Genomic DNA, 13393 nt, shown 5'->3' with positions numbered 1-13393 from the left:
GGTAAAAAAAACAAAATGTGTAAACCATATATCTGACAAGGGCTAATATCCAAAATATACAAGGAATTCAACTAAGTAGCAACAACAACAACAAAACCTGGCTAAAAAATGGGCAAAGGACCAGAACAGACGCTTCTTACAGATGACCAACAGGTTCATGAAAAAGTGTACAACATCACTAAGTGTCGGGAAAATGCAAATTAAGTGAGATGTCACCTCACATCTATTAGAATGGTTTTTATAAAAAAGATGAACAATAACAAGTGTTGGTATGGGGAGACAAGGAAACCCTCGTACACTGTTGGCGAAGATGTAAATTAGTACAACTATTTATGGAAAACAAGATGAAGGTCTCAAAAAACTAAAAATAGAACTAGCATGTGATCTAGCCATCCCGCTTCCGGGTATATATCTAAAGGAATTGAAATCAGTATGTTGAAGGGATGCTTGCACTCCAATGTTGATTGCAGCAGTATTCACAATAGCCAATGTATGGAATCAACCTGTTTATCAGCAGATGAATGGATAAAGAAGATGTGGTGTATAACATGCAATGGAATACTATTCAGCCTTGTAAATGAAGGAGATCCTGTCATTCATGACAACATGTATGAACCTTGAAGACATTATACTAAGTGACATAAGCCAAGCACAGAAAAACACATGCCACATGATCTCATTTGTGTGTGTAATTTTAAAAAGTTGAACTCAGAGTAGAGTGATGATCACCAGAGGCTAGGAGTGGTAGTAAAGTGATGGAGGAGGGAGTTGCTGGTCAAAGGTTATAAAGTTTCAGCTCAACAGGAGGAATAGGAGGAATAGGTTTTGAGATCTATTACATAGCAGGTGACTATAGTCCACAATAATGTATATTTAAAAATAATTAAGAGTAGGGAGGTGCAGTGGCTCATACCTGTAATCCCAACACTTTGTGAGGTCAAGGTGGGAGGTTTGCTTGAGTCCAGGAATTCAAGACCAGCCTGGGCAAATGTGGTGAGACTCTGTCTCTACAAAAGTAAAAAAAGTAGCTGGGCATGGTGGCTTGCACCTGTATTCTCAGGCTGAGTCAGGAGGATTGCTTGAACCCAGGAGTTCCAGGCTATGTGAGCTATGATCGTGCCACTACACTCCAGCCTAGGTGACAGAGGAAGATGTTGTCTCTTAAAAAACAAAAACCTAAGTGAATATTTCAAATGTCTCACCACAAAAAAGGATAGGTGATGGATATATGTTAATTAGCTTGATTTAATAATTGCACATTGCATACATGTATTAAAGTATCACATTGTATCCCATAAATATATATAACTATGACTATAATAAAACATTAAAATCAAAAATAGATAATTTGTGGATACTTTGAGATTATGTAAATATGCTCTTCCTCATCAAACTACCCACCATTTTAGCAACTGTTATTAAATCTTGCCTGACTTTGTTATTACCATAGAGCTTGCCTCCCCTCCCTCCCTCTCTTCTTTCCTTCCTGCTTTCCCTCCCTTCCTCCCTCCACTTGCCCTTCCTCATTCCTTCCTCCTTCCTTCCATTTGTCTCCTGTTTTATTTACTATGTAATAGTATAATCATTATTTTTTGAAGTTTAAATTGTCTCTTTATAATAATTTTTATTTTTATTTTTATTTTTGAGAAAGAGTCTCGCTCTGTCACCCAGGCTGGAGTGCAGTGGCGCGATCTCGGCTCACTGCAAGCTCCGCCTCCCGGGTTCACGCCGTTCTCCTGCCTCAGCCTCCCGAGTAGCTGGGACTACAGGTGCCCGCGACCATGTCCGGCTAATTTTTTTTGTATTTTTTTTTTAGTAGAGATGGGGTTTCACCATGTTAGCCAGGATGGTCTCGATCTCCTGACCTCATGATCCACCCGCCTTGGCCTCCCAAAGTGCTGGGATTACAGGCGTGAGCCACTGCACCCGGCCAATAATTTTTAAATACAGGATGTTACTCTGTTGTATTCTTTGTATCACAGTAGGAAGAAAGTCATGCTTTTGGATACTTTTCAAAGTTCTTCTCATTTATCCTCTCCTTAATCATTTCACTTATTGGATAGCTAATCCTCATTTGAGAAATGAATAGAGGTAGTTCAAAGACTTGACAAGAAATTAATGCAGTTTTCTTGTGTAGCATCTGCACAACTGAAATTGAGGGTCTTCTGCTTTCTTTCCTATTTGTAAAGATTTTTCTGGGAGAACAAAGTTCTTGTTAAAAGAGGGTATCCATTAGAATCTGCATACAGAATACACCAAATTGTTATCTGTCCTTAAAAACTATTCATATCAAGGATCACCTGAGCCCAAGAGTTTGAGACCAGTCTGGGCAATGTGGCAACATCCCATCTCTACAAAAATTTTAAAAATTAGCCAGGTGTGATGGCACACACCTGTGGTCCCCAGCTACTCAGGAGACTGAGGTGGGAGTATCTCTTGAGCTTGTCAGGCCAAGGTTGCAGTGAATGCTGATTGCAACACTGCACTCCAGCCTGGGTGACAGAGCAAGACCCTTATCTCAAAAGAAAAAAAAATCCATATCGATGCTGAATGGATCAGTATGTTATTTTTGTCTTATTCAACTTCATTCTCAGATTTTGTTGATACACAGAACCATTTTTTTAATATATAGCAAAATTGTAAATTAATTTTTATTTTTGACACAAATTGGTCTTATTATTGGGGATGTGGTTTCCTTACTTGCTCCATTAATATAAAAATAATGGCACTTCAATGGCCTGACAAAGTGTGTAACACCCAAATAGCATCTGCAGACACTTAGCAATTTTTTTTTAATTAATAAGTTTTTATCCAACAGTATAAAGAAAAGCAGTTCTTAATGATGATGACCTTGATGCAAGAAGTGACTTGTAGGGGAAGGACATCATAAAATTGTAATTGTTTCCCTGAGAGCATGAGACTCTCTTTTGGGCTAAGATTCAGTGTGCAGTAATACATTGATTGTGCATTATTGTTGCCTGGTTAATAGAAGCTAGAAGGATTTAGTTTATTGCTTGAAAATCAAAGTGTTTGTAACAGAGGTGCAATCAACAGTTTAGTCATGAGAAATGATATTTTTATACTAAATATAAATAGTTCATTTGTTTTGTTTTTGATTTTTAGGGGGCACGGTTTGAGACAGTCTTGCTCTGTTGCTCAGGCTGGAGTGCAGTGGCGTGATCTTGGCTCACTGAAACCTCCGCCTCCTGGGTTCAAGCAATTCTCTGGCCTCAGCCTCCTGAGTAGCTGGGATTACAGGTGTGTGCCACCACACCCGGCTATAAATTTTTTTTTAAAGAAATGGGGCCTCGCTGTGTTGTCCAAGCTGGCCAAGTCCCATTCACTTTTCTCCGCACTAGTGACTCACTTTGAGAATCATTATCCATTAGTGGGTAATGTGACCAATTTCATGAGACGTGATTTATTTTTTTGAAAAAAAATAAAATACAAATACCAGAGTAAATCACAAGCTATAAGGTAAATATTGTTTTGTTAAACTTGCTGTATGTGTGTTTTTATGTACTGTGTTGCAATATTATGTGTTTCTTACTTTGGGTGCTAGTCAAAAGAAGTTTGAAATCCAGAGTTTTGTACCATTTTTATTACCTCATTTCTTCAAAGTATTTTTAATTTATGTTACTATGTTATGCAAATAGCTTGTTTTAGTAGCATTGGACTAGGGTAATGCAGGAGGAAAACTAATAAGTTATTAAAATTTGTGGTGAGGTGCTAAAATAAAAAATATTGATAGTACTAAATGTTGACAAGGATGTGGCACATCTAGAACACTTATGCAGCACTGGTGGAAGTGTAAATTAGTACAGCCATTATGGAAAACTATTTGGCAGTATCTTCTTTTTTGGAGGCAGTATCTCACTCTGTCACCCAGGTTGGAGTGCAATGGCATGATCACGGCTCACTGCAACCTCCACCTCTGAGGCTCAAAGGATCCTCCTACCTCAGTCTTCTGGGTAGCTGGGACTATAGGTGTGTGCCACCACATGCCTATAGTCCCATTTGCCCAGGACAGTCTTGAACTCCTGGGCTCAAGTGATCTTCCTGCCTTGGCCTCCCAAAGTGCTGGGATTATAGGCATGAGCTGCTGTGCCCAACTGGCAGTATCTCCTTAAGCTGAAGCATGTCTTGTTACCTATCAATTCTACTTCTACATATATATCCAACAAAAACGTGAACATGTACACCAAAAGCCACATACAAGAGTAATCACAGTAGCATTATTCAAAATAGCCAAAGACTGGAAATAACTTAAATATTCATCAACGGAAAGGCTAAATAGATTTTCATGTATTTACAAATGAATACTGTATAAGTAACAAGAATAAATGAACCATTGCTATCTGCCATACCTTGCATAAATCTTACAAACATAATAAGCCACAGAAGCCAGATACTATTTGATTTCATAATGTACAAAAATAAACAAATGAACCTGTGTGTTAGAAGTCAGGATAGTAGCTGTTTTTGGTGATGATGTGGTGAGGTTGTTGCTGGGAGGAGGAATGAGGGATATTTCTGGAGTGTTGGTTATATACTGTTTAATCTGGGTGCTTGTTATATATGTGTATTTGTGAAAATTTATTGAGCTGTACACTTAAGATTTTGCATATTTCTATGGGTATTAAAAGTTTTAAAAATTTATACATTTTTGTCTGGTTTTAAAATTTGAAAGCAAATAAAATGCAGTCAGGGACGAATTTTAAAGTACCTACTCTGTACAAGGCAACGTGCTAGGTATTGGGAATACAAAGATGAAAAGCCAGGACTTTTATTTTCTAAGGACTCATGTTTTTTTGAGAAGACACGTACTCAAGTAACATGATGCTAGACAGACTGTCCTAAGAATATAGGTCTTGAAATCACCCCTAAGGTTGCTGCAATGCTTTTGTTTCTGGTCTTGTCTGTGTTTGTTAAGATATCTTAATCATGTCCTTTTTTTCTTTTTCTTTTTTTCTTTCTTTTTTTTTTTTTTAATAGCATCTGACAGATACGTCTCATGGTGTAAGAAATAAGTGCCTGCAGTTACTTGGCAATCTTGGCTCTTTGGAGAAAAGTGTCACAAAAGATGCAGAAGGCCTAGCTGCCAGAGATGTCCAGAAGATTATAGGGGATTACTTCAGTGACCAAGACCCACGTGTCAGAACAGCAGCTATAAAAGCCATGGTAAATGTGATTATGGAAACTAGTTGGGGCTAGTGTTCATTTTTGTTTTTTAAGTTTATAGCTAGTGCTGCCTTGGATACATTGTGAATTCTTCAGCATATACTTTCAGGAAGGTATTGGTGGTGGCCTCACAGAACTCAGTGACACACATTCCTGTATACAAGTGTGCTTTTTTGGCTTTCTCTGGTAGCTTTCATGTGTATTTATGAAACATGGAAAGCACAATAGGAACCTGTTATAATTCCTTTGACTTGGAGGCATATGACTTGGTATGATATTATAATAGGGGGAGGTGGTGTTAATCATTTTTTCTTTAGGCTTCATATCATTATTTCATATTTTTCTAATACCTTCTTGGGACAGTCCATGGGTTAGATTTGTGAAATGCTTGAATGCTCCTATTGAAAGACGACAAGGTTTCTTATTTATATAGCACTAATTTTGGCTAAATGGAACCATGTTAGCCTGATACAATAGGGGAAAATATGTGAGATTGTGGGGAGACATTGGAAATATTGCTCTTTTCCTCCCAAGCACTTAAACTATATATTTATTATCTAGTTGCAGCTCCATGAAAGAGGACTGAAATTACACCAAACAATTTATAATCAGGTACCTTATATGATTACTGTCTGGAAGGGGTGGAGGTATCATGAAGCTGGGAGGGCGGCACACAGGTTCTCAGAATTTGAAAACGTAAGGACTTCGCTAGTTAATAGTGGCAGTGTTGATTGAGATGGATGTGAAGTCATATTCAAAACATACTTTTCAGGAAGAGAATGGAGGTTATGTAATTAAATAGCGCTAGTACATGTGAAAAGGACTTTTAGGAGGATTTACAAAGTTCAGTATGAGAGTGAGAGTACCTGAAGAAAAGTGTAGCATTTAGAATAAGGAATGTGTTAGTCTTTCTGATCACTGTTTGGTTGGGCCATACATGAAGTCATTTCTGGGCATCACACTTCACAAACTGGAGTGTGTCTGGAGAAGGGTGACCAAGACCATAGGATCATATAAAAAAAAAAGTCACATGCATGTAGTAGTAGTGGTAAAGAAAGGTATAATGAAGTTGTGGAAAAGCTGATTGACGGCCAACCAAAAGGCTTTATGAGGCTGTATTTCTCTTGGAGGATAATTGACTGAATCTGGTAAAAGGAATCTAAATCCATGTTCAGAGATTAGGTTTTGTTAGCCCGCCAAGAGTGGTTTTATCTCTCATGGGAAGAAGATAATTGGCCAAGCCCCATCACAGATGTGTGAACCAAGTTTATTCCTCTATTGAATGAAGTAGAATGGGTCCAGAATGCTTGTGGTGGTGTGACCATCGCCTTCTTTTTCTATAAGAAAACTATGTGGGAAGCCAAATAATTCAAAGGAAACTTGGATTGTAAGGACTCAGAGGAAGGGAAGTTAGTTGGCTGATTCAGATGTTTGGTGGCATAAGACTCTGTTAGTAATCTAGGCAAGCAGTAATGACAGCATCAAGGGAGTGAGGATGGACTGATAGTGTAGAATTTAAGATATAAGGTAGAATTTGCTTCCTTAATGAGTTCAGGTTTGCGTGTGTTGAGTATAAAAGTTTGATGGGACATCCATGAAGAGAATTCCAGCCATAAGTAGTTATAAAGGTCTGGAGATCAGGAGAAATCAGAGCTAAGGGTAGGTATTCAAAGCCATCAGTATTTAGGGAGTATGGGGCTACCCATAAAGAGTGAGTGGATTGAAACAGAGGCCAATGATTTCAGACCAAGGTAAACAGAAGTGTATGCTTTGATTTTTACAGGGGGAGGAAAAACCCATAATTGGTGTTTGAACCTGTGAGAACAGTACTGTGGGCTCCCAGCATGCTTTGCTGGGTTTGATCTGTTCTAGATGTTTTTATGCTGTCAGTCTGTGATTCTCCTTTCAGACATGGGGTAGGGTGCATAGTCAGAATACAGCCAGAGCAGCTGACAGAGGTCAAGATTCATTTTTAAGCAAATATTCAAGAAGTTAAAACCACACACAAGTGTTTTACTGGGCATCCTTATCCAACCACCCTATCTTCACTTTGAAAATAGTTTAAACATTGCCTGAGAGGACACAGAACTAATAGACTTTTGGAATTCTTCTTTGCAGGCCTGTAAATTACTCTCTGATGACTATGAACAAGTGCGCAGTGCTGCAGTCCAGCTTATCTGGGTTGTCAGTCAGCTCTATCCTGAAAGGTCAGTGTGGGTGTAAGTTGGCTTTTGTTGATTGTGAAGCCGTTTTCCTCTCTTCTCACCATAGAAAAACCCCACTTCTAGAAAAGAAATGTTGGTTACATTTTTGGAAGGCAATGGGGAGTAAGGGAAAAGCACAGGCCGTGAAAATCAGATTGCCTGGTCCTCATTTTTCATCTCTGATAGGAAGTTTCTGTACACCTTTGGAAAGATACTTCACTTCTTTTGTCCTAACCTTCTCATCCGTAAGTGAAGAAATTGGAATATCTTTCTTAAATGGTTTTCAGTACTTTACAAAAAAATCTTTAAAATTGTTTGGGACCCATTTTAGTTTGGCTTGTGCCAAATGCCAGATAAAGATACCAGATGAGTTTGAGAATAATGATCTCTTATGTAGTTTTCCTGGTTAAAAATATTTTCACAGCAATTAAATTAACCACAGTGATTCTTTGAGGAGGTAGGCAATATTATTTATTATATTTTGTAAGATAGAATATTATATTTATAAATATTTATTTATCTTTTATTTATAAATATTTATAGAATATTTTATTTTTCCTTGCATAGGAAAAAGAGGTGTTTTTTCCTCTTCATTAAACTGCCAAAATTTGAAAACCAGAATGAATTAATAAACCTGTAGGAGTAGGCTCCATTTGTAGTGTTTTAGGACTTAGACACATACAAAGAAAAGGGCTAACTGGAAATTGTCTCTTCTTTTAGGACTGGATTGATAAGTAAGTTTTATATTGATTTATTCTGAGATTTACTGTATTTATAGAAGTTCAGTCTGGACACGGTGGTGCCTGTAATCCCAGCACTTTCGGAGGCCGAGGTGGGCGGATCACCTCAGGTCAGGAGTTCAAGACCAGCCTGGTCAACATGGTGAAACCTCATCTCTACTAAAAATACAAAAATTAGCCGGGCATGGTGGCACACGCCTGTAATCCCAGCTACTAGGGAGGCTGAGACAGGAGAATCGCTTGAACCCGGGAAGTGGAGATTGCAGTGAGCTGAGATCGCACCACTGCACTCCAGCCTGGGTCACAGAGCAAGACACTTTCTCTCAAAAAAAAAAAAAAAAAAAAAGAAGTTCAGTTACAGAAGATAATAAACTTAAGGATATGAAATATTCGGTGGAAGCTAGTTTTTGATAATTTCATAAATCTTTGAACCTTTGGTGGGTTACGTACTTTTTTTTTTTAAGGCAGGGTCTTGCTCTGTGGCCCAGGCTGCAGTGCAATGATGTGATCTCGGCTTACTGCAACCTCCAACTCCTGGGTTGAAGCAATTCTCATGCCTGAGCCTCCCAAGTAGCTGGAATTACAGTTGCGCACCACCACACCCAGCTCATTTTTTGTATTTTTAGTAGAGATGAGGTTTTGCCATGTTGGGTAGGCTGGTCTTGAACCCCTGGCTTCAGGTAATCTGCCCGCCTCAGTATCTCAGTGTGCTGGGATTACAGCCTGGCTGAACCTTTGGTGGGTTACACACTTTTATTCAATACATTGAAAATTTGCACCTGGTTGCAGTGGCTCAGCCCTGTAATCCTAGCACTTTGGGAGGCTGAGGCGGGCGGATTGCTTGATCTCAGGAGTTTGAGATCAGCCTGGGCAACATGGTGAACCATCTCTACTAAAAATATAAAAAATTAGCTGGGTGTGGTGGCATGCTTTTGTAGTCCCGGCTACTCAGGAGAGTGAACTGGGAGGATCACCTGACCCAGGAAGTTGACACTGTGGTGAGCAGTGCTCACGCCACTGCACTCCAGCCTGGGTGACAGAAGTGAGACCCTGTCTCAAAAAAAAGCATAATTTGCAATGCAACTGAAAGAGTTGGTTTGTACTCCCAGAGTGATTTGTTTATTCCAAACTGTATTTAATCATTCTAGGATTTGAACTATTCAATTATCATTTTTGTGTGTGTCAGTCTTCATTGACTGTTCTCAGTTTATTGAGCCTGCAGCCTTACTTACTTATGTATTTGTTTATTATTATTATTATTATTATTATTATTATTATTATTATTATTATTTTAGATGGAGTCTCGCTCTGTTGCCCAGGCTGGAGTGTAGTGGCACTATCTCGGATCACTGCAACCTCCACGTTCCAGGTTCAAGCGATTCTCCTGCCTCAGCCTCCTGAGTAGCTGGCATTGCAGACATGTGTCACCATGCCCGGCTAATTTTTATATTTTTAGTAGAGAGGAGGTTTCGCCATGTTGGCCAGGCTGGTCTCGAACTCTTGACCTCAAGTTATCCACCTGCCTCAGCCTCCCAAAGTGTTGGGATTACAGGCGTGAGCCATTGCGCCCAGACTGTATTTAGTTTTTGAGACAGGGTCTTGCTCTGTCATCCAGGCTGGAGTGCCATGGTGTGATCTCAGCTCACCGTAACCTTCACCTCCAGAGCTAAAGTTATCTTCCCACTTCAGCCTCCCAAGTAGCTGGGACTATCAGCGCATGCCACCACGCCTAGCTAATTTTTGTATTTTTTTTGTAGAGATGAGGTTTTGCCATATTGCTCAGGTTGGTCTTGAACTCTTGGGCTCAAGCAATCTACCTGCCTGGGCCTCCCAAAGTGTTGGGATTATAGATGTGAGCCACTGTGCCTGGCCTGAGCCTGCAGACTTAGGTTCATGTTTTGTTCTAAGTGATTTCATTTCTTTTCTTTTAATTTAGCATTGTCCCAATTCCTTCTTCTAATGAAGAAATACGCTTAGTTGATGATGCGTTTGGAAAAATTTGTCACATGGTCAGTGATGGCTCTTGGGTGGTTCGTGTTCAGGCAGCAAAACTGTTGGTAAGTTATACTTTTTATGTATGTATGTATGCATGTATATATTTATTTATTTTCTTTTCTGTAGAAATGAGGACTGTGTGGCCCAGGTTGGTCTCAAACTCTTGGCCTCAAGCAGTCCTCCTGCCTCAGCCTCCCAAAAGACTGGGATTACAGGCTGGGTGCGGTGACTCAAACCTGTAATTCCAGCACTTTGGGAGGCCAAGGCAGGCGGATCACGAGGTCAGGAGATTGAGACCATCCTGGCCAACATGGTGAAACCCCGTCTCTACTAAAAATACAAAAATTAGCTGGGCATGGTGGCGCATGCCTGTAATCCCAGCTACTCGGGAGGCTGAGGCAGGAGAATCGCTTGAACCCGGGAGGCGGAAGTTGCAGTGAGCCAAGATCACGCTACTGCACTCCAGCCTGGCGACAAGGGGGAGACTCTCATCTCAAAAAAAAAAAAAAAAAGGCTGGGATTATAGATGTGAGCCACTACACCCAGCCAATAATCCTTTTTTTAAATGAACACATTTCTTGTTAAGTTTTTACAAACATTTTGAGAAACTACAGATGGGGCAGTGTGACCTGAATTTAAAACCCCAGAATTTATTTTCCTTTTTCTTTTCTTGAGACAGGGTCTTCCTCTGTTGCTCAGGCAGGAGTGCAATAGTGCAGTCACGGCTCACTGCAGCCTTGACCTGCCAGGCTCAAGCGATCCTTCCACCTCAGCCTCCTGAGTAGCTGGGACTACAGGCATGTGCCACCCTGCCTAGCTAATTTGTATTTTTTGTAGACATGGGGTCTTGCTTTGTGCCCAGGCTGGTCTTGAATTCCTAGGCTCAAGTGATCCTTCTGCCTTGGCCTCCCAAATTGTTGGGATTACAGGTTTAAGCCACTACTCCCAGCCCCAAAATTTCTTAATATAGAAAGAAATAGTTCACTCTCCTGTAGAGAAATAGCCTTTTAGAACTAGAAAGAATCTTAAAACATAATTCTATTAACCCTACTAGGAATTAAGATAGCCGGAGCCTAGAGAAAAAGGAAAACAATAAAAAAAAAGTTTTTCACATTTATTAAGCACTTGTTATGTCCTAGTTCAGGAGGCTCAAACCCCCAGGCTGTGGACCAGTCCTGGTCCATGGCTTGTTAGGAACCAGGCCACACAACAGGAGGTGAGTGGTAGATGAGCACGTATTACTGCCTGAGCTCTGCCTGCTGTCAGATCAGCAGCTGCATTCGATTATCATAGGAGTGTGAACCCTATTGTGAACTGAGCATGTGCGGGATCTAGGTTTCATGCTCCTTGTGAGAGTCTAATTCCTGATGATCTGAGGTGGAACAGTTTCATCCTAAAATCACCCTGCTTCACCACCCTCTCTGGTTTCTTCCATGAAACTGAACCTGGATGCCAAAAAGGTGGGGGACCACTATCTTAGATAATTTGAAGGAGGCCCCTTACATATATTTTCTCATTTTCTCTTTACAGTAACCCTGCAAGATAGATGCCATTATCCAGTTGGGGCATGGTGGCTCATGCCCATAATCCTAGCACTTTAGGAGGCTGAGGTGGGCGGGTCACTTGAGCCCAGGAGTTCAAGACCAGCCTGGGCAACACAGCAAGACCCCATCTCTATTTTTCAAAAAATAAAATTTTAAAAAATTAAAAAAAATTTTTTTTTAAAAATGCTGTTATCATTTTCTAGATGAGAAAACTGAGGCTCTGAGGAGTTAAGTAAGTTATCCAGCTTATACAGACAGAAAATTGTAGAGTGAGGTCAGATCCTGATCTTGCATCTTTTAGCTTGGTACTTTTCTGTTTTCTTTTTGAGGACTCAGCACATTTATTGAAAATTTTTAACTTATTGTGGCTCACGCCTATAATCCCAGCACTTTGGGAGGCCAAGGCGGGCGGATCACGAGGTCAAGAGATCGAGACCATCCTGGCCGACATGGTGAAACCCCGTCTCTACTAAAAATACAAAAATTAGCTGGGCGTGGTGGCACGCGCCTCTAGTCCTAGCTACTTGGGAAGCTGAGACAGGAGAATCTCTTGAACCTGGGAGGCAGAGGTTACCCGGGAGGCAGAGGTGCAGTGGCTCACACCTATAATCCCAGCACTTTGGGAGGCCGAAGCAGGCAAATCACTTGAGGTCAGGAGTTCGAGACCAGCCTGGCCAACATGGTGAAACCCCATCTCTACTAAAAATACAAAAACTAGCCTTGTGTGATGACACACACCTGTAGTCCCAGCTATTCTGGGGGCTGAGGTGGGAGGATCACTTGAACCTGGGAGGCAGGGGTTGCAGTGAGCCGAGATTGTGCCATTGCACTCCAGCCTGTGCAAAAGAGCGAGACCCTGTCTCAAAAAAAAAAAAATTGTTTAACTTTTAAGGGATAAAATTGTTTTGTAATAGAGTGTTGGCCTAATACCCTTATTTTATATCTGTGTTACCTTGTATATGTCACTTGATATTAGTCTCAGTTTCCTCATCTGTTAAGTGGGGTTCTAATATCTCTCATATTTACCTGACAGTGTTGTCATGATGCTCAAATAAGATACAGTCTATGAAAATGTTTATAAACTAAAAAGTACTATACTATGTAGGGTGGGTGGGGGCATAGTATATAAATATATGTGTGTGTAAGTATCTGTAAAAATTTGTATACGTGTCACAGCAGGAAAATCTGTGATTCTTTTTGGACACTTCCCCTTTGAGTGCCCCCAGCCCTGCCATTCTTGGTGAGATTGTTGGCTGAATGCTTTGTTTCTGACTGTACTGGACACTGATCCAGTGATAGCTTTAGTCCTGTGACCAGTATTTATGGGAGTATTTGCTGAAACCTGTGTGAAGCACTTTCATGAGATATAGTAATGGATGATTGGAGTATTTCCACTCTTGTGCATAGTAGAGTTAAACAAGCCAGCTGTTACTGATTTTATTTCTGAATTCATATTTTAAAACTTTCTTTTGGGTTATGAATGTTTTAAAATTCAGAACAGTCTAATCATTCATCAGATCCTTTCATTCAGCATTTACAGAGGATCTACGATGAACTCTAGGTGGGAGTGGGGAGGAGAAAGATGTTTTAGAGGAGTAAATTAATGATATATCTTTACCTGAATAGGCAGTTTTAAAAAGTAATCCTTAAAGTAAGAATCATTCAAAATTTTCAGTTTTGTACTCTATAGGATCTGAAATTTATTTGCATAAAGTTGTATGTATAACAT

The 13393-nt window shown here is 40.1% G+C and overlaps 1 protein-coding gene across 1 annotated transcript in view; it reads left to right on the top strand.

The window, feature by feature from the left end:
• Window positions 1-13393, top strand: part of INTS4 (integrator complex subunit 4) — a 123059-nt gene that overhangs the window by 28724 nt on the left and 80942 nt on the right. The window contains exons 5-8 of the mRNA XM_031016212.3: window positions 4996-5181; window positions 5743-5793; window positions 7300-7388; window positions 10062-10182. Of these exons, the coding sequence (XP_030872072.2) occupies window positions 4996-5181; window positions 5743-5793; window positions 7300-7388; window positions 10062-10182 (447 nt within the window). The remainder of the gene's footprint in view (window positions 1-4995; window positions 5182-5742; window positions 5794-7299; window positions 7389-10061; window positions 10183-13393) is intronic.

Source organism: Gorilla gorilla, chromosome 9, assembly GCF_029281585.2.
Source record: "Gorilla gorilla gorilla isolate KB3781 chromosome 9, NHGRI_mGorGor1-v2.1_pri, whole genome shotgun sequence".
NCBI lineage: Eukaryota > Metazoa > Chordata > Mammalia > Primates > Hominidae > Gorilla > Gorilla gorilla.
The sequence above is the reverse complement of the archived record's forward strand: the minus strand, read 5'-3'. Positions and strand labels throughout refer to the sequence as shown.